Genomic DNA, 21,097 nt, shown 5'->3' on the forward strand with positions numbered 1-21,097 from the left:
AATACAGGTTCCAGGCATGTCTCATACTGAAATGTTACACAGCTGTAGGAATCAAACTGATGCAACTGACATTGATAATTAAAACAAAGAACTGCAGATCCTGACTCATTAGAATGGATGATGTTCTGATGAAGAGTCACTGGATTCGAAATATTAATTTTGCTTACTTCCCACAGATGCTGCCAGACCCTGCTGAGTTATTCCAGCTATTTCTGTTTTTGTAACAACAGCACCACCCTTGATTACAAAGTTACGGTTGGATCTGAGAGTGCAGTCAGTTCACAGGCAGATAGGTTCAAATGGGTGAGGGGGGCAGAGAAATTAAGACAACTGTTATCACATTGACAGTTCTCAATGAACAGGTCAATTGCAGATAAAAGACCAGAGGGAAAGGTCCAGGTAGAGGGAGAGTTGGAGGTGAGTGAAGGAGTCTGTGGGATGCGAAGAGGACTCTTGGCCAAAGAAATGAACACAAAGGTAGAAGTGACAGAAGCAGAATTCAACTCACGTCATGCCCGAAACTCACTGCGGTGGGGCATGGAAGTATAAAACTGTGACCTTTGCTGAATACAAAACTTTCACTATCGTTAGAGTGTTAGGTCAGAGGGGATTGTAAATACTGGACAAGATGTGGGGTTTGTTAAAGAAATAGAGACAAAGGGAATGTGAGGGAGGAAGATTCCAGAGGGGCAAGAACACCTCTGAGTTGATGAAGCTTGGCTCTTTAATGCCTGAAAGAAAGAGAAAAAGTTCATGTTAGAATATTGAATGAGCCGGAAATGAAAATGGAGATGGGGGACAGGGCAGCGCTGAGCCAACGTCGATAGAGCGAGAGGTCAAGCGTGGGCATGTGATAATGCATGGCACTGAGTGACATGGATGTCTGAGAAGCATTGTACATCACAGAGATATATGTTCCTTGGTGGATTCGAAACATGAAAGATGAAACTTCAGTAATAGAGTCATAGAGTTATACAGCACGGAAACAGACCCTTCTGTCCAACTTGTCTGCACCGACTAGATATTCTAAAGTGACCTAGTTTCATTTGCCACTGTTTGGCCCATGCCCTTCTAAATCCTTCCATCTAGATGCCTTTTAAATGTTGTAAATGTACCTGGCTCAACCACATCCTCTGGTAGTTCGTTCCATATGCACACCACTCTCTGCCTGAAAATGTTACCCCTCATATCCCTTTCAAATATTTCTTCTCTCACCTTAAACCCATGCCCTCCAGTTTTGGACTACCCTACCCCTGGGAAAAAGACCTTGGCTATTCATCCTATCCTCTATAAGGTCACCCCTCAGCCTTTGACACTCCAGAGAAAGAAGGCCCCAGCCTATTCAACCTCGCAAAGCTTGTTTCTGAACTGTCCCAAATTTAACAACATCTTTCCTTAAGCAGGGAGACCAGAATTGAACACAGTATTCTAAAAATGGTCTCAGCAATGTCCTGTACAGCCATAGCATGGCATTCCAAGTCCTAATGCTCAATGCACTGATCAATGAAGGCAAACATGCCAAAGGCCTTCTTCACCATCCTGTCCACCTAATATTTCACTTTCAAGGAACTATACACCTGAACCTCTTTATTTGGCAACACTCCCCAGGGCCCTAACATTACCTGCATAAGTCCTGCCCTGGTTTGCCTTACCAAAATGCAACACCTCACATTTATCTAAATTAAATTCCATCTGCCACTCCTTGGCCAATTGGCACACCAGGTCCAGGCCCCGTTGTATTCTGAGAATTTTTCTTCTCAGTCTAGTGCACCACCAATTTTGGTGTCATCTGCAAATTTACTAACCATACTTTCTTTACTCATCCAAATCATTTAAAATATTGATGAAAAGCAATGGATCCAGCACCGAGCCTTGTGGCATACCGCTCGTCACAAGCCTACAGTCCAACAAACAACCCTCCACCACCATCCTCTGTCTCCTACCTTAAACCAATTTTGTATCCAAATGGCTAGTTTATCCTGTATTCTATGTGATCAAACTTTGCTAACCAGTCTACCACATAGAACCTTTTTGAACACCTTGATGAAACCAGTATAGATATCTACTGCTCTGCCTTCATTAGTCTTCTTTGAGACCTCTTCGAAAAACTTGATCAAGTTAGTGAGATGTGATTTCCCACACACATCCAGATGATGTGAGTCTGAGCTGGGGGCAGTCGCTGAGGAAAGGGATACGACTATGGAAATTAGTTTTGTCAAACATTAGGAGCAACAATAAAAGTGATGATAATGAACCAGAAGAAAGATTAGTATGGAAATTCTGTGGGAGAGTTGAGCAGAATTCTTAAATGTGGGCATAGCTGAAAGAGATTCAGCAGTGGATTAAACACTAAAATAAAACAAAGTGTTAGGTTCGTTTTTCAGAGACCCTCACAGACTTAATGCAAAAGCAAGACACTGACCTGATTACAAAAACACAATCCTTTTTATCAAGCAATTACAAGCTGCGGAGGATCGCTGTACGCAACCCGGCACGGAGTGCTGAGTATCGTGAGCAATTCTCTCCAAACAGGGGACAGTGCCTGCTTTTATAAACTTGGAATTGGCGGATACATAAAACAATTACTACATCTGAGAATAGGATACAGCTCTGATCATCACGGAGTGTATGATAATGACAGGATGCGATTTCAAGTGGTGACAACTGCCTGGCTTGATCAAAGGTCACCGATCTGGTCATTTCAGCAGAAACAGGGGAAGGCGGGAGTGTGGGGCTAGAGCCATGAAGATTACAGAGCTTAATGTTTTTTGTGTTTATCGATGTTTCACACCCAATCCTATTCGGGCAGGAAGTTGAGACAGTGTTCACATACCCCTGTATGAGAAGAAAAGAAGCATAAAAATTCATGGGATGTTAACCCATTAACATCTCAAAAGAAGTGCAGATGCTTGAGATCTAAAACAAAACAGAAACTGCTGATAAAATTGACAGTTTGGTGATGATGGGTAAATCAGTTCTGGTGGTCCATATGAGGACGTTGTTCCCAATCTACAATTGCCAAAAGTGGGTACTGAAGTCAAACAACAGAAGGGATTAGTCAATGGAAAAATGCAACTATTTTAAGTACAGCAGAAAAGACCACTGGAAAATATAATGCGAAATGAACGTATGGGATGAGGGGCAGGAGGTATGCCCATCTTAGAACATGAAAGAACTAAGATGGAAGGCATGAAAATGCGGTGCAAGCTCAAATATTGTGTCTGGGAGGGAATGTGCCCCAAGAAAAACATCATGAACTGTTGAAAGAAGTCCTTTAAAAGGCCAGGAGGTCAAACAATAGCACTCCAGAAAGAGATGAGGTACATTAGAGGGTGTTGTTTAAAAAAAGTCAAGAAATATAGTACAAACTAGGAATGCTAGGAAAGTGGATTTAGATTTAGGTTTTATTGTCATGTCTATTCAAGTACAGGGGTACAGGAGTACAGTGAAAAGTGTACAATGTCACCACACACATTGCGCCATCTTAGGTACAAAATCTCAGGTACAAAAGTAGAAAAATAAAATTGAAAGTTAAACATTACTGTCCTTTCTTAAGCCATGGGCCTGCAGGTGCTCCAAGCTGGGCTTTCAACATGAGGGGTTGGCCTTCCCCGGGTAGAGCAGCATGTTTGCACCCACAAGTCCCGCCCAAGCCTGCCAGACTTCACCACCAATCACCACCCGGGCTCGCACTGGGCTCCAGCCACTGCCTGACTCCGTTGTTGCCACTCGGTTGTCTCCACAACCGAGCTCTCTCCTAAAGTTGTTAAAAAAAATTATAAAACTAAAAGAAAAAGAAAACGAGACAAAAAGAAACAAAAAGGAAAAAAGTGGACAGAATGAACAAGAATTGGTTTGCTGCCTATTCCACTGCCATTAACTTGAAAATATAGGAATAGACTTAAGGGAGACTAAGAACATTTAGATCGTGGCAGGTGAAAGCATCTGAACAGAATGTGTTACTGTCACATGGGAAGTCACAGACCCTATCAGCATCCAGGATGGCTACATGTGAAGGAAGCGCTCCCAACTGCACAAACTTGAGTCACCAGTTTCAGAGCTCGCGTGCTGGCTGCAGAGACAGTGGCGCATCCGTGAGGCTGTGAGGTATATGAACAGCACGTTTGAAGAGGTGGTCATCCCGCAGCTGTCACTCAAAGGTAACCAGACAAGTCTTGCAACAGTTTCCTTTGGTCCTGTATATAATTCGGATTTCTGTTCTGAAAGTTGGTTCCTCAAGGGAGTGCAGTCAGGACCAGAGTTCTGACACGACAAGTGGCCTGACACATAGGAGGGGAGGATAAAGAAAGCAGGAGAGAGAGTGATAGGAAATATTTTACTTAGGAACAAACAGGCATTTTTATGGCCACGGATGTAACTCCAATATAGTGGGTCGCCTCCTGGTGCCGGGGTCAGGGCTGTCACTGAGCAGTAACAAAACATCCTGAATGGGAAGGTGATAAAACAGTGGTCGTAGAACACTTTGGTATCAACAGCATAGGCAGAACAAGTGATGAGATATCGCATCATTAATTCAGAGAGCTAGGCAATAGATTAAGAAGCAGAAGCCTTGAAGGTTATAATCTCAGGGTTACTGGCAGTGCCAATGGATGAGAAGGCACAGATGAATGCGTGACTCGAGTTGGTGCAGGAGGGAGGGTTTTAGAACCTTGGATCACTGAGCCCGTTTCTGGGGAAGGTAGGACCTCTACAAGCAGAATGGTCTGCACCTGAATCAGAATGAGACCAACATCCTTGCAGGAAGGTTTACTGGTGTTTTTGGGGGGAATTTAAACTAGTTCAACTGGGGCAGGGTCACACTGCATTACTATAATAGCAACCTAGAATAATTTAGAAAAGGGACGAGCGCAGAGTGAATTCAACCATGTGACATCTCAAGGGAGTAAGGTGAGGCTTGAAAACCTCTACGTTGATGTCAGGAGTATTAAAGTAAGACAGCGAGTTAAGACCATGGCTTGACACATGAAACCATGATGTTGTTGCCATCACAGAGATGTGGTTGAGAGAGGGACAAAAATGACAACTGAACATTCCAGGATATAGGATCTTCAGGTAGGATAGGGAAGGGTCCAAAAATGAAGGTGATGTCACGTTATTAGTTGGGGAATCAGCTATTGCAGTAAAGAGTTTGATATTTTGGAAAAGTTGTCAAATGAAGCTTTGTGGGTAGAACTAAAGAATAAAAGAGGGCAGACACACTAGGTATTTCTGCTATAACCCAGGTTTTGTTAACGCAAATTGGATGTAACGCAATTGATGAATAGTGGATGCCTTTTGGAAAACACAAACTTTCTGCTGTACAGGTATAGTGATTTCCCTATAACATGATTTTCTGCAGCAGAGGTCACACAAGAATACAAATATTATAGGAGTAATACCTGTGTGCCCAAACAGTCAGCAGGCAATTGAGAATCAGATATGTAGACAACTCACTAAAGTGTGTAAAAATAACAATATGGTAATTATATTACAGGAATTCAACCATCCCAATATGAACTGGGATAATCATAGTATTAAGGGTTTCGAGGATAAATATTTTGAACTTTATTGCAATACTAAGATCTTCATAACTTTAATTACTTCTTGAATTGAAAGAATCAGCAAAATTCTATCTGGAATAAGCTGTTTCTTGAGATGAAAGGGACATGGAGAAGTTGTTATCGAGGAATTGAAAGCATCATGCGAACTAACCATCCTGGGAAAAAGGAACATAAAAGCAAGCTGTTTCTTGGAAAAGAGAAAATAACACTGCTTGATAACCTGCTACCTTGTGACGAAGTGGGTAATTAAGCCTGTCTGCAGAAAGCATATCCTGAAGTAAGGGGGTTAATTGCAGGTAAAGCTATGTTTTAAACAGACCACTAACCATAAACGTAACAAGGAACAGGGAAGCTCCTTCTGATAAGAAGGCAAGAGCTCCAGAAATGTAATCAATGTTGGGGATGAAAGAATGTACTAAATCATCAACAGCATTACATTACAAACTTGAAAAAGAGAAAATTGTATTAGGATCCAACACTAGAACAATTTTATGGAAGAACTTTGGAAAACAACACCGCACAAGGATCAAACACTAGACACTGCCAGGGACAAGCACTGTTGTTTGGAATCCTGTTTAAATTCCACCATTAATTAGGTAATAGCTAAATTGAATTGTGAAGATTAACTTATTTACTTGAGGGTTTTATTTTGGTTGCTACATACAATGACGTTTGAATCGTTATTTCAGCACCTGATTGTGAGATTTCTTAATAAGTAGACAAATTAAAGGTAACTTGTGGTAATTTACCCACAACAACATAAAGGACAACCTTTTCTGCCAACAGAGCTGGAGCCGGACTGGCCCTAATCCTGGGGAATAAAGCCAGGCAGGTATTCAAGATGAGCGTGGAAGTAATTTAGTGCAAGCAACTGCAACACTGTATCAGAGATAATGGGAACTGCAGATGCTGGAGAATTCCAGGATAATAAAATTTGAGGCTGGATGAACGCAGCAGGCCAAGCAGCATCTCAGGAGCACAAAAGCTGACGTTTCGGGCCTAGACCCTTCATCAGAGGGGGGGATGGGGTGAGGGTTCTGGAATAAATAGGGAGAGAGGGGGAGGCGGACCGAAGATGGAGAGAAAAGAAGATAGGTGGAGAGAGTATAGGTGGGGAGGTAGGGAGGGGATAGGTCAGTCCAGGGAAGACGGACAGGTCTGTATGCAACACTGTATGTTTTAAGGGAAAAAAACAAAGTTCTTCAAAGAGTTGTGCAGATTCTGTTAAAATAAGGCAACATCTGGCCCAAATAGACTGGGAACTATTACTTAAGGGTAAATCTACAGCGGAGCAGTGGGAGGCATACAAACAGGTACTTTTTTCTTTCACAAATCAGGCATGGGTGTCACTGCTGGCCAGCAATTATTGCTCACCCCTAGTTGTCCTTGAGAAGGTTGTGCTAAGCTGCCTCCTTGAACCATTGAAGTCCATGTGCTGTGTTTTGACCTATGATGTTCTTAGGTTGGGAATTCTAGGATTTTGACTCAGCGACTGTGAATGCATAGTAATATATTTCTAAGTCAGGATGGTGAGTGGCTTAGAAGGGAATTTGCGGGTGGTGGTGTTCCTGCCAATTTGCTGGCCTTGTCCTTCTCCGACGGAAGTGGTCATTAATTCGGAAGTCATGTCTAAGGATCTTTGGTGAATTTATCCAATGCTTGTTATAGATAGTACACACTGCTGCTACTGAGCACTGGTCGTAGAGGGAGTAAATGTTTGTGGGTGTGGTGATAATCAAGTGGGCTGCTTTTGTCTGGATGGTATCAAACCTCTTGATTTGACGGAGCTGCACCCATCCAGGCAGTGGAGATTATTCCATCACAATCCAGACTGGTACCTTGTAGATGATGGAAACTTAGGAGCTGAGTTACTTGTTCATACCATTCCTAGCTTCTATCCTGCTCTTGTAGCACGTTGTTTATGTGGTGAGTCCAGTTGAGTTTCTGGTCAATGATGATGCCATTGTTAGATCTCATCGTTTCAAATGAGGGTCTGAGTCGCATGGTAGTTTTAGGCAACCATTAATGCAGCTTAATTTTCAGTACAGCTCACTTCTCCAGCACAATAAGATACACAAGAAGTTTTGAAATGTCTTAACTCATACCATTTAAATTTAGAGCACACATGCCCATTTCCACCCCACTCCCTGTTTACTATTGGTCAACACCACTGAGTTATCCCTTCATAATTGGATCTCTTGGTACAGCATCTTATACAGTTCAAGCTTGCCTCAGCAATTTACTTGACATAGTTTAACTGTTGATAGTCCTTTAATCCGTAGGAAGTACTGTCACAAGTTCATGATGTTTACCAGACTGTTTTCACAATGGACACTTGCGATAGGGTTAAGGTTGGAGCTGTATTCAAGTATATTCCTGCCAGACATTTGCCTGCAGCACCATGTTAATTACCAGTTAATTCAATACTTGCCTATCACTTCATGACCTTTTAGATTCCTTGTTAACCTCATTACAGGAATTACAAAAGAATATTGATTTTGCTCAGAGATAATGGGAACTGCAGATGCTGGAGATTCCAAGATAATAAAATGTGAGGCTGGATGAACACAGCAGGCCAAGCAGCATCTCAGGAGCACAAAAGCTGACGTTTCAGGCTCTGATGAAGGGTCTAGGCCCGAAACGTCAGCTTTTGTGCTCCTGAGATGCTGCTTGGCCTGCTGTGTTCATCCAGCCTCACATTTTATAATATTGATTTTGCTAATTGTTTTAATATCAGGTCCAACAAAGTTATGTGGTTACACCTAATGTTAGAATTCTTTAGGTAACAAGTTTATGTCATACCATATTTACAAGACACCTCTATCTTTATCCTTGGGCCTTGTCTTATAATGTGTTCTATCAACCAATTTTCCAATGTCTGTTCATTTCTCCCTGAAATGATATGAGGGCAGCTTTTGCTGTCTGATGTTTTTAATGGTCAGTGAAATAACTACTTCAGAATCTACATCTATGATTACCTGCAAAATCTTAACTAAAACTTCCTCTTAGTGTTGTAACAGATTGATTAAGTCATTCAAGGGCACTAATTAGAATGAAATGTTCTTTCATGTCTTATGGGTAAGTAACTGCAGCTAAACATTCTATCTCAGCTTGGTAACTGAGTCTACAGAGCTACTATTGTTCTACTTGTGAAGGCTACATTAAGCAAAATATTTTTCCCCAAATTCTCTAACTACTGTCAGCCATGTTCTGATGGATTAGCCATGAGCAGCCGCTGGCCATTTGGTGCTGCTCAGTTATGGGCAGCCTAACACCCATGGGGCATTTAACACCACTGATAATGGTTTTAACACCTGTGGCTGTCAAGGGGTGGTAATCAGATTGGAGATGGCCATCACTAACGGATATTATTTGCCACTTGTCAGCCCAAGCCAGGAATTTGCCAGATCTTATTGCATTTGAATATGGACTACTTATTCTTCTGAGGATGATGATGAACATTGTGCAATCATCGACAACCATCTGTACTTTTGACTTTATGACAGAGAGGTCATTGATGAAGCAGCCGTAGATCGTCACACTGAAGATAGTACTCTGACAAACTCCTGCAAAGATGTCCTGGAGCTGAGATGAGTGACCTCCAACAACCAAGACCATCTTACTATGTGGCAGGTACAACTCCAACTCCAATCAGCATGGAGTTTGCCCCCCTGATACCCATTGATTCCAGTTTTCCTGGGGCTCCTAGAGGCCACATTTGATTGAAAGTTGCCTTGTTGTCAAAGGCTGTCTCTCTCACCTCAGCTCTGGAATTGACCTTTTTGTCGATATTTGAGCCAAGGTTGTAATGAGGACAAGAGCCACATGGCCTGGCAGAACCCAAACTAGGCATTACTGAATAGGCTGTTGCTGAGAAGGTGCTGCTTAACAGCACTATAGATAACACCTTTCATCACGTTACTAATGATGAAGGGCAGACTGGCAGGGTGGTAATTGGCTGGGATAACCAAGTGTAGAGCTGGGTGAACACAGCAGGCCAAGCAGCATCTTAGGAGCAGAAAAGCTGACATTTCGGGCCTAGACCCTTCATCAGAAGGGTCTAGGCCTGACATGTCAGCTTTTCTGCTCCTAAGATGCTGCTTGGCCTGCTGTGTCCATCCAGCTCTACACTTTGTTATCTCGGATTCACCAGCATCTGCAGTTCCTTTTATCTCTGGTAATTGGCTGGGTTGGATTTGTCCATTTTTTGTATACAGACATATCTAGGCAATTATCCACGTTGGCATCTACCTGACAATGTTGTAACTCTACTGGAACAGCTTGGCTAGGGAACAGCAAGTTCTGGAGCAAAGAAATTTTAGTACCAGTGCTGGAATGATGTCAGGGCCATTGCCTTTGCAATATTCCATGCCTTGAACATTTTCTTGATTTCACGTGGAGTGAATTGAGTTGGCCAAGACTACTGGGGACACTGGAGAAGGCTAAGATGGATAATCCAATTGAGACTTCCAGCTGAACACTGCTGATAATGCTTGTCATTTTCCACAGTTCTGTTAGGCTCTTTTATCATTGAGGACGAGGATATTTGTGGACCTCCTCCTCCAATGATTTAATTGTCAACCACCATTCACAATTGGATGTGGCAGGACTGCAGAGCTTAGATCTGTCTGATCCATTGTTTGTGGAATTGCTTAGCTCTATCTCTTGCTGTTTATGCTTCTTGGAAAACAAGGAGTCCTGTTTGTAGCTTCACCAGGTTGACGTCTCATTTGTCAGTATGCCTGGTGCTGCTCCTGGCATGATCCCTAGTGATCCAAGATTGATCCCTGGCTTTATGGAATGGAAGAGTGGGGGATATGCTGGACAATGAAGTTGAAGATGATACTGGAATGCAGTTCTGCTGCTGTCAATGGCCCCAAACACTTCATAGATGTCCAGCCTTCAGGTGCTCGTTCTTCTAGAAGTCTGCCCCATTTACCACAGTGATTGTGCCAAACAACATTATGGAGAGTATTCTCAACGTGAAGGTGGGACTTCATCTCCACAACGACTGAGAGGTGGTAATTTTTACTGATAGTGTCATGGACAGATGCATTTCCAGCTGGAAGATTGGTAAGAATGTGGTCAACCATACTTTTCCCTTTTTGTTGGCTTTTTCACCACCTGCTGCAAACCCAATCTAGTGGCTACGTTCTTCAGAACCTAACCAGACCAATCAGTAATATTGCTGCCAAGACTCACTCTCGGTTGGAGACACTGAAATCCCCTAATGTAGCGTAAATTTTGTGCCCATGTTTCTCAGTGCTTCCACCAAGTGTTACTAATATGTTGAATAAGATTGAGGGTGCATGGACAGGACAAAGAGAAAGCAGCCATATTCTCCTTAGTTGAAGGGTCGATAACAAGCGGACATAATTTTAAAGCAAAAGACGACGTTTAAAGGCGTTTTTGAGGAGAAAAGGTTCACCTAAAGGGTAACAAGGTGTAGAGCTGGATGAACACAGCAGGCCAAGCAGCATCAGAGAAGCAGGAAGGGTGACGTTTAGGGTCTAGACTCTTCTTCAGAAAATTGTTTTTTTTTCTCCAGGTCTAGGCCCCAAACGTCAGCTTTCCTGCTCCTCTGCTGCTTGGCCTGCTGTGTTCATCCAGCTCTACACCTTGCTATCTCTCACCTTCAAACATTATTTGGATGAGCACTTGAAGTGAGGGAAAGTGGGATGTTTTTTTAAAAATTCATTCACAGGATGAATGTATCACTAGCTAGGCCAGCATCCCTTTTTACCTAGGGGCAATTAGGAGTCAACCACATTGCTTGGGTCTGGAGTCACATGTAGGTCATTTCCTTTCTAAAGGACATTAGTGAACCACATGGGTTTTTCTGACAATTGACTCATGGTTATAATTAGACTCAACTGCAGATTTCTATTGAATTCAAATTCCACGATCTGCCACGGCAAGATATGAAGCTGGGTCCTCAGAACATTATCTGTGTTTCTCGATTAACAGTCCAGCAATAAAACCTGCAGGCTAACACCAAGTGTAGACAGTAGCATTTTTTTGGCAGTTCAGACTTGATGGGCTAAAAGGGCTCTTCTGTACCCTCTGATTCTGTAACTACCACGATCTAAATCCTATGTGAGTCTTACTGGTCACAAACAAACTAGAAAACAAGTGAACAAAAGAGGCCAAGAAGTAAAAAGGAATACAAAGCTTGGGGATGGGTGGGGGAGTGCAACCTCTTGATGGTCTGCCCATCCTGACTTGTCCTTATTTTGACATGAGCCCCATGTGATTGCCTTCCCCAACCATTCGGCCGCACTCCCCCTCCTTACTGTGAGACCCCTATGCTTCGGCACTAATTTGCCTATAATCCCAGCCTTCGTCGTCACTGCTACCGGCGCTGCAAGGGCCGCACAGCCACTGATGTTTGATTTCCCCAGGGGACAAAACACAAGGCCACCAAACACTTTTGTGCTCCTGAGATGCTGCTTGGCCTGCTGTGTTCATCCAGCCTCACATTTTATTATCTTGGAATCTCCAGCATCTGCAGTTCCCATTATCTCTGCCACCAAACACCACACTGACAACGACAACGACAACGACAACGCAGCTGTTACGTGGAGTACGGGCCGATTAGGCCAACAGGCGCTGAGGACGGAACCAGTCGGCAGATAGGCGATGAGGATGATGTTGGCAGATACGCAGGCGCAGTGGGGACGAGACGGCTGCCGGACAGGCGCAGTGGGGACGATGCTGCTAGGTACGCAAGCGCAGGGGGGACGGCACCGGTTGCGAGCAGACGTAGGGGGAAACGATGCCGGTAGGTACGCAGGCGCAGTGGGGACGTGGTCGGCGCGGTGTCTTGTGGGCCAGCTGGCGGATGTTGATGTCGCCGGGCTCGAGATCCCGGTCTAGTGGCAGCGGCGGTGGTGACCACGGTCTTACCGTGGGGCAGGTGAGCGACTGGAGGGAGAGAGAGTGTGTTTGACCTGCTCTCAGGTCTCGCCGCGGCATTCTCCGGTAATTGTGGTACCTAAAGAAATCCTGCTCGGTTTATTGCCGTCTGTTGCTGGGCCTTGTGAGACCCGGCCTCTCCCGCAGCCCGAACGTCCTACCAGGGCTTGGGAAGCCCTCTTCTGAAGAGCTTTTTGATGTCAGAATAACCACATACACTGTTTCTCTTTCACGGAAAGGGTGGACTCCCGGCCAATTTTTATTTTGACTTGTGTCTTTTTTGTTGGAAGATTTTTCTCCATTTGTTTTCGAGGAGCCTTATTAATGTGATCTGAAAATACAGTCGCGGCTGGAGGCTTTTCAATTTGTTGCATTCTGTTCCCGTATAAAATTATCAAACGAACATTGCCTGCACTTTTTAAAACTGAGTTTCTTTCGTGTCATGCTACAACTCCCATTTCACATCTCAATTTGAAGTTATTCTACTGTGGGCCAGTATTCTGAATACAAGTAAAAATTTTGAACTAAGCCAGGTTTGACTAGAGGTATGACATAGATTCTTGACTGCCTTAGCGATAGCATCTCATTTGACTGCAACCAAAGAATCGGGACACAATGTGAATTAATTCTGAGACAAGTCCCCAACCAATATTGGTGGAATGATTCCTTGTTAAAGAAGAGGCAACCTGAAGTGATTGGCATCTTTGTGGATGTGATGGTAAAGTGAACTTGTCAACTTGTATAAAAAAGTAACTTTTTAAAATTACCATCTTTGTTGTTCTGATAGTTTTCAAAGGGTAACTTATTCACCTTATTTTCATTTCTCACTGTTGATTCCCAAGTAATCTAGCACACTATTATTTCTAAGGAATTTCCTGGGCTAGAGATGCCAGTGTTGGACTGATGAAGGAGCAGTGCTCCAATAACTTGTGATTTTAACTAAGCCTTTGGAATATAACCTGGTGTTGTGTGATGTCTGAATTTCCTGGTGCCATTATTTTGTTTGCTGTTGTCAGAAATTGCCTGTCACTTAACAAAGTGACAATATGCTGTAAATCTCAGTCTTGGTTTTTGGGTGTAGAACAGATGGCCAGAATAACGTGAATGAGTCCTCCTAGCCACCAGTTTTAGTATATCTGCGGTTTTTATTCTCAGCTTTGCTCCTGAGTAATCCCACAATCAACCACTGTAGAAGCAGCCATTGTTCAAGTTAGAAGACCAGCCTGAGTTTCAAATGACATGTCAAAATGTAAATCTGTAGTATTAAAAATGATCTGTCAGTTATGTTTGAGGAGGAACTCAGCAGGTCAGATGCATGGAAAGAAACAATTAATGCTTGAGTCCAATAACGTCTTCAGAGTTTTTAACTTTTTTTGTTGTAATCCCCTGTAGATATCAGAAAGTACTCCAGATCAACAAATGCATTGGGAACATAACATCATCATTCATTCTTCTCAACTGCCTTCAACTTGAAAGAAAGTGCTGGACTAATTGCCAGTCAAAATACTTAGGCAGATTTTGTTAGCTCAAAGAGGATGCTTCCAGCCAGTGGACAGAATAGTCCTATCAAGCATAATGTAGGCTGAGAGATTTATGTATTTTAATATTTCTGATTTTTAATTTGAATTTTGTATTAATGACATACAACTTCCTCTGTATCTCAAGGGTTTAAGAATTAACTTGTAACTATTTCTATAGCTAGATTATTTCTTTCAAAAACGGTTTGGTAGAAAAGGCTAAATGGTGTTTTTGTCTCCATCTGGAGAGTTTGTGATTTGAGCAAGGTAAACAAGTGGTGCCTCAAGGTTTCTGTTAGAAGCTTCTGAACGTTTTTCCCCTAAGCTTAAAAAAAACCTGGAGCTTAAAGATTAAAACTTAAAGCTTATCTTGCTTTGGTTTGGTACAGTTCTGCAAAATTTTAATGCAGAATGGATTTGTGAAGCAGAATTCCAGAGAAACAGAGAAAATGGTTTTTTAAAAAAACTTACAGCGAGGAGTGTAGTAATAATCCCAGACCAGAAGTGTTTGGTTAATATTTGAAGAGATTGTTTGAAGCTAAGAATGTTTCGTTTCATGTGTCTAACAACTCTGGGAATAGGATAGATTTTTCAAGACTAGGAGTTGAAGGCATAGTTGAATTAAACACAGAGTTATTCGCGTGTTTTTCGGTGTGAATATTGAACAAGAGTTGCCTTGGAGGTAATGATAGATCTGTAAAGCAGTGTTTTTTTGGGAATTAACGTGATTATAATTTATTGTCTGTTTCAAAATCTTTAAATTTGTGTTATCTGTAGATTGATGGATCTACTGTATTTTACCTTCATTTCAGGAGCTTAATAAACTTCTGTTTTATTGCTAAAGCCTAATCTGCAATGTTGTGCTATTGTTTCAGTGAATTTTATTAAATCAAAACATGATGTGATCAAGCCACATTTCAGTCTGAGATCTAACTTTTCCAGTAATAATATGAGCTGGGATCGTAACACATGCATAATAGAATTTGCATTTGCATTCCAAATACATCAGTCTGACAACTAATCCATCATACTACCTAATTATCTAGTGACAATTTGAATTTAAAAATATTAGAATTCTTGCAAAGGTCAGTTGATTATTAATGAAAATTATAATTCGATATGTTTGGACTGCTAGTAACTCTACAAAGGAGTGAACTTCCAAGGCACGTGCTGAAGATGGGACCCCGACGGAAAAGCATCAAGAAGTGCTCAAGTGTGAATGAAGGAGGGGAATCTGTGAAGCAGGATGAGCAGAGGGACTACATGAATCAGTTTTCACATGAAGTTTTATGTCATATATTCAGGTATGTGCATATTTTAAATTATTCTTAAATGTATCATTATAGTGGGGGAACCAATTCATACGTATTTGACTTTGTGTCTCCCTTTGTTTTATTTGATACATGCAATACCAATGGAGATTTTTAAAAAAAAGGTTGCCAATGTTTGAATGCAAAGTTGTGAAGAAATCCTATAACTTCCACAAATACTTCCCTGATTTACTAAGTATGGCTTACAATGCAAAGCGCTGAAGTGGAAAGAAAGCGGAATCTGCATTGTGCCCCTGAAAATCTACTTCCTATTGACACAGAAATGAATGGGAAGGAAAATGCTGAAGATGACACACAACTACGGTGAGGTATATACAGGTTAAGTGAGTGGGCAAAAACTTGCAATACAATGTGAGAGATTGAGGTTATGTTGTTTCAGAGATAGTAGGAACTGCAGATGCTGCGATAACAAGGTATGGAGCTGGATGAACACAGCAGGCCGAGCAGGAAAGCTGACGTTTCTGGGCTTGGCCCTTCTTCAGAAATGAAGAAGGGTCTACACCTGGAATGTCAGCTTTCCTGCTCCTGTGATGCTCCTTGACCTGCTGTGTTAATCCAGCTCTACACCTTGTTATCTCAGGTTGAGGTTATGTACTTTGTTAAGAAGAATGTAGGTTGCAAATATTACTTAAATGGAGAAAAACTGCAAAAAGCTCAGCAGATAATAGAGAAGGCAAATGAAAAATTGACCTTTGTTTCAAGGGGACTAGTATAGAGTCATAAAGGTGAGAAACAGATCCTTTGGTCCATCTCGTCCATGCCAAGCAGATATCCTAAATTAACCAAGTCCTATACAGCATTTGGCTTATACCCCTCTAAACCCTTCCTATTCATTTCCCATCCAGATGCCTTTTAAATGTTGTTATTGTACTAGCCTCCACGACCATTTCTGGCAGTTCATCCCATACACACACCACCCTCTGCATGAAGAAGCTGTCCCTTGGTTCCCTTTTAAACCTTCCCCTTTTCACCTTAAACCTCTGCTGTCTATTTTTGGACTCCCCTACCCTGGGGAAAATACCTTGGTTATTCACTCTATCCATGCCTGTCATGATTTTATAAGCTCTTTAAGGCCACACCACCACCCCCCCCCAAAAAAAAGCCAATTGTCTGTCCCTATAGCTCCAACACTCCAACACTCCAACCCTGGCAGCATTCTTGTAATTTTTGTTTCTGAATCCTTTCAAGTTTCACAACATCTGTCCTATAGCTGGGAGACCAGAATTGAACCCAGTATTATATAAGTTGGGAGTTCTTGCTAAGGCTATACAAGGCTTTGGTTGGACAACAGCTTGAAAACTGTGATAACCTGGTGTGAAGCTGGATGAACACAGCAGGCCAAGCAGCATCAGAGGAGCAGGAAAGTTGATGTTTCAGGTCGAGAGCCTTCTTCAGAAATGGGGAGGGGAGGGGCATTCTGAAATAAATGGGGAGAGAGGGGGAGGCGGATAGAAGATGGATAAAGCAGAAGACAGGGTGAGAGGAGACAGGCACCTTATTTTCATTTCTCGCTGATTCCCAAGTAATCTAGCACACTATTATTTCTAAGGAATTTCCTGGGCTGGAGATGCCAGTGTTGGACTGATGAAGGAGCAGTGCTCCAATAACTTGTGATTTTAACTAAGCCTTTGGAATATAACCTGGTGTTGTGTGATGTCTGAATTTCCTGGTGCCATTATTTTGTTTGCTGTTGTCAGAAATTGCCTGTCACTTAACAAAGTGACAATATGCTGTAAATCCCAGTCTTGGTTTTTGGGTGTAGAACAGATGGCCAGAATAACGTGAATGAGTCCTCCTAGCCACCAGTTTTAGTATATCTGCGGTGGGTTTAGAGCCAGTGAAGGTGAACGTAGGTGGGGAGTTTGGGAGGGGATGGACAGGTCAAGGAGGCAGGATGAGTTTAGCGGGTAGGAGATCGGGGTGGGGCTTGAGGTGGAAGGAATGGTTAGGGAGGCGGGGACTAGCTGGCTGGTTTTGGGATGTGGTTGGGGGAGATTTTGAAGCTTGTGAAGTCCACATAGGGAACCCTGCATCCAAGGGTATCAATCAAAATATGAGATGCTGTTCCTGCATCTTTCAGGTGGCATCATCGTGGCAATGCGGGAGGCGCAGGGTGGACATGTCGTGCGAGGAAATGGTGGGGGGGGGGGGGGGGCGTAGTTGAAATGGTTTGCAACTGGGAGGTGTAATTGTTTGTTGCAAACTGAGCGTAGGTGTTCTGCAAAGCCATCCCTAAGCCTCCGCTTGGTTTCCCCGATGTAGAGGAGGCCACAACGGGGACAGTGGATACAGTATATCACATTAACAAATGTGCAGGTGAACATCTGTTTAATGTGGAAGGTCATCTTAGGGCTTGCGATGGGGGTGAGGAGGGAGATATAGGGGCAGGTATAGCGCTTGCTTCGGTTGCAGGGAAAAGTGCCAGGGATGGTTGGGCTGGAGGGGAGTGTGGAGTGGACAAGGGAGTCATGGGAGAATGGTCCCTCCGGAAAGCACGTAAAGGTGGGGAGGGAAAAATGTCTTTGGTAGTGGGGTCAGATTGCAGTTGGCAGAAGTCTCAGAGGATGATGCGTTGGATTTGGAGGTTGGTGGGGTGGTACGTGAGGATGAGGGGAATTCTGTTTTGGTTATTGTTGCGGATAGGGGGTGTGAGGGATGAGCTGCGGGAAATGTGGGAGACATGGTCGAGGGCATTTTCGATCACTGTGGAGGGGAAGTGCGGTCCTTGAAAAAAGAGGACATCTGGGATGTTCAGGAGTGTAATGCCTCACCTTGGGAGCAGATGCGGCAGAGGTGAAGAAATTGAGAATAGGGGATGGCCTTTTTGCTGGAAGGTGGGTGAGAGGAGACGTATTCTAGGTAGTTGTGGGGGTCGGTAGGCTTAAAATGGATATCAGTTTCCAGGTGGATGCCAGAGATGGAGACACAGGTGTCCAGGAAGGAGAGGGAGGTATCAGAGATGGTCCAGGTAAACTTAAGGTTGCGGTAGAAGGTGTTAGTGAAGTGGATGAACTGTTCAAGCTCTTCGTGGGAACATGAGGCAGCGCCGAAACAGTCATCAATGTAACAGAGGAAGAGCTGGGGGATTGGGCCAGTGTAGCTTTGGAAGAGGGATTATTCCACATATCCTACAAATAGGCAGGCATAGCCTGGGTCCATGCGGGTACCCATGGCCACCGCCTTTGTCTGTAGGAGGTGGGAGGAATTAAAAGAGAAGCTGTTGAAGATGAGGATGATAAGCAGATGTAGGTGTCAGTGGAGGGGGACTGGTCGGGCCTGCGGGACAGGAAGAAGCGGAGGGCCTTTAGGCCATCTGCATGGGGAGTGCAGGTGTAGAGGGACTGGACGTCCATAGTAAAATTGAGGTGTTGGGGACTGGGGAATTGGAACTTCTGGAGGAGGTGGAGAACACCACCATGTGGTGGTGTCAAGGGCATAGGTAGGGAGTTCCTGGACCAAGAGGGAGAAAATGGAGTCCAGATAGGTGACGATAAGTTCGGTGGAGCAGGAGCAGGCGGAGACAATGGGTCGACCAGGGCAGTCAGGTTCGTGGATTTTGGGAAGGAGATAGAAGCAGATGGTGCGGGATTGGGGAATTATGAGGTTAGCGGTTGTGGGTGGGAGGTCGCCTGAGGTGATGAGGTTGTGGATGATTTGGGAGATGATGGTTTGGTGCTCAGGGGTTGTGTCAAGATCAAGGGTGTGGTAGGAGGCGGGGTCAGAGAGCTGGCGTCTGGCCTCGGCGATGTAGAGGTCAGTGCACCACACTACTACTGCGCCTTCCTTGTCAGCGGGTTTTATGGTGAGGTCAGGATTGGGCCGGATGGCTTCACGTTCTGTGGGGGAGAGATTGAAGTGGCTAAGAGGGGTGGAGAGCTTGAGGCGATTGATATCTCTAATTGTCATCGAGACAGAGGTCGAGGAAGGGTAGGAGGCCTTGGGGTGGTGTCCAGGAGGAGAGGATGCATTGGAGTTGAGAGAAGGGGTCATTGGAGGGAGGGTTAGGCTCATGGTTAAAGAAATAAATGTGGATGTGGAGGCGGTGGAAAAACTGCTGAATATCCAAACGAGAGTTGTATTTGTTAATGGTGTGGGTGGAGGGGAACTAAGGTGAGTCCATTATTGAGGACTGACCGTTTGTTCTCAGTAAGGTCTTGGGGTATGGTGAAGACTCAGCAGGGCTGGATGTTGTCTTGACTGGGGATGCTAGCTGTGAAGGCGGTGGACGGAGCAACGTCAGCCGGTAAATCACTTTGGTGGCAGCGGTGTCCTCTGTGTGTGTGTTGGTGGCAGCGACATCTTCGGTGTCTGTGTTGGCCTCGGAAACGGAGGCGGCGGTATCAGCAGTGGCGTTGATGGCGTCGGTTGTACCGGAAGTGACGTCGTCTCTGGAAACGTTGGTGCTCCGAAGGTGGTCACATGGCCAGTGGCTACAGGCACATGGTAGGGAAGGTTTGAGAATGGTGGCAAACACCAGTGAATTTAAACTATTTTCTGTTTTAAGTGTCTAATGAAGCCGATTAAAATTGAGAGTTCAGGTTGTGGATGTTATGAAGGATAAAAAACAGGAGAGGCCCTTTGCAGGTCTGGGAGAAGGAGGCTCTGAGTTGAACTAGGCTTGATTGTAGTATTTGGAGATGCCGGCGCATTGTAGCAAGTGTGTATTTCAGAAGTTGCAGCGAGAAACGCTTCTGTAGGAGATCGACATTCTGATTGTAGTGGTCATTGCGGTTGGGGCAAAATTTGGAAGCCTTAATGTAGACTTTAATGTAGACTTAATCCGTTGGGGATGATCCAGTTCCATTGGCAGGTATTCAGAAAAGCCTGGGATGGGGTTGAGGGGGGAGGTATAGGGACAGGTGTAGCGCTTGCTTCGGTTGCAGGGAAAAGTGCTGGGGGTGGTGAGGCTGAAAGGATGTGTGGAGCGGACAAGGGAGTCACGCAGAGAGTGGTCCCTCCAGAAAGCACAAAAGGGTGCGGAGGGAAAAATGTCTTTGGTAGTGGGGTCAGATTGCAGATGACGGAAATGTCGGGGGGATGATGCATTGGATTTGGAGGTTGGTCGGGTGGTACGTGAGGACGAGGGGCATTCTGTTTTGGTTATTACTGCAGTTAGTGGGTGTGAGGGATGAGTTGCAGGAAATGCGGGAGACACGGTCGAGGGCATTTTCGATCACTGTGGAGGGGATGTTGTGGTCCTTGAAAAAAGAGGACATCAGGGAATTTCGGGAGTGGAATGCCTCATCTCAGGAGCAGATGAGGCGAAGGAATTGAGAATAGGTTATGGCCTTTTTACAGGAAGGTGGGTGAGAGGTGCAGTATTTGAGGTAGTTGTGGGGGTCAGTAGGCTTAAAATGGATATCGGTTTCCAGGTGGATGCCAGAGATGGAGACAGAGACCCAGGAAGGAGAGAGGTATCAGAGATGGTCTGGGTAAAGCTGGAAAACTATGCTGGATTTTGAACCCCTTGTCTCAGGAAAGATATCCTGTCATTGGAAGCAGTCCAGGGAAGGTTCACGAGGTTCTCTGAGTAAGTAGATGACCTCTCCTGAGGAGAGGTTGAGTAGGTAGGCTTACCCTCATTGAAAGTTAGAAGAATGAGAGGTGTATGTCGCAATAAAGACAAGATTCTTGGGGATCTTGATAGCTGCGGAGAGGTTGTTTCCCGTTAAGAGAATCTAGGACTAGAAGGTGTGTTCTCTGAGAAAGTGATGACCTGTTTCAGACAAATGAGAGATTTCTTCTACCTTAAAACAGTGAACTTATGCAATTC

General features: G+C 44.0%; 1 protein-coding gene across 4 annotated transcripts in view; it reads left to right on the forward strand.

Annotated features, from left to right (window-relative positions):
- The first annotated feature begins 12,377 nt into the window (after window positions 1-12,377).
- Window positions 12,378-21,097, forward strand: part of fbxo38 (F-box protein 38) — a 72,817-nt gene continuing 64,097 nt past the window's right edge. For 2 of the 4 annotated variants that reach the window (XR_007248843.1, XM_048543917.2), the window contains exons 1-2: window positions 12,378-12,477; window positions 15,129-15,297. Coding sequence is in view for 3 of the 4 variants with exons in the window: in XM_048543917.2 (XP_048399874.1) it covers window positions 15,170-15,297 (128 nt within the window). In the remaining variant the exon portion in view is untranslated. Of the gene's footprint in view, window positions 12,478-13,086; window positions 13,195-15,128; window positions 15,298-15,413; window positions 15,628-21,097 lie in introns of those variants that run through there. The other 2 variants (XM_048543918.2, XM_048543919.2) reach the window with 2 other exon arrangements.

The sequence above is a fragment of the Stegostoma tigrinum genome, chromosome 13, assembly GCF_030684315.1.
Source record: "Stegostoma tigrinum isolate sSteTig4 chromosome 13, sSteTig4.hap1, whole genome shotgun sequence".
NCBI lineage: Eukaryota > Metazoa > Chordata > Chondrichthyes > Orectolobiformes > Stegostomatidae > Stegostoma > Stegostoma tigrinum.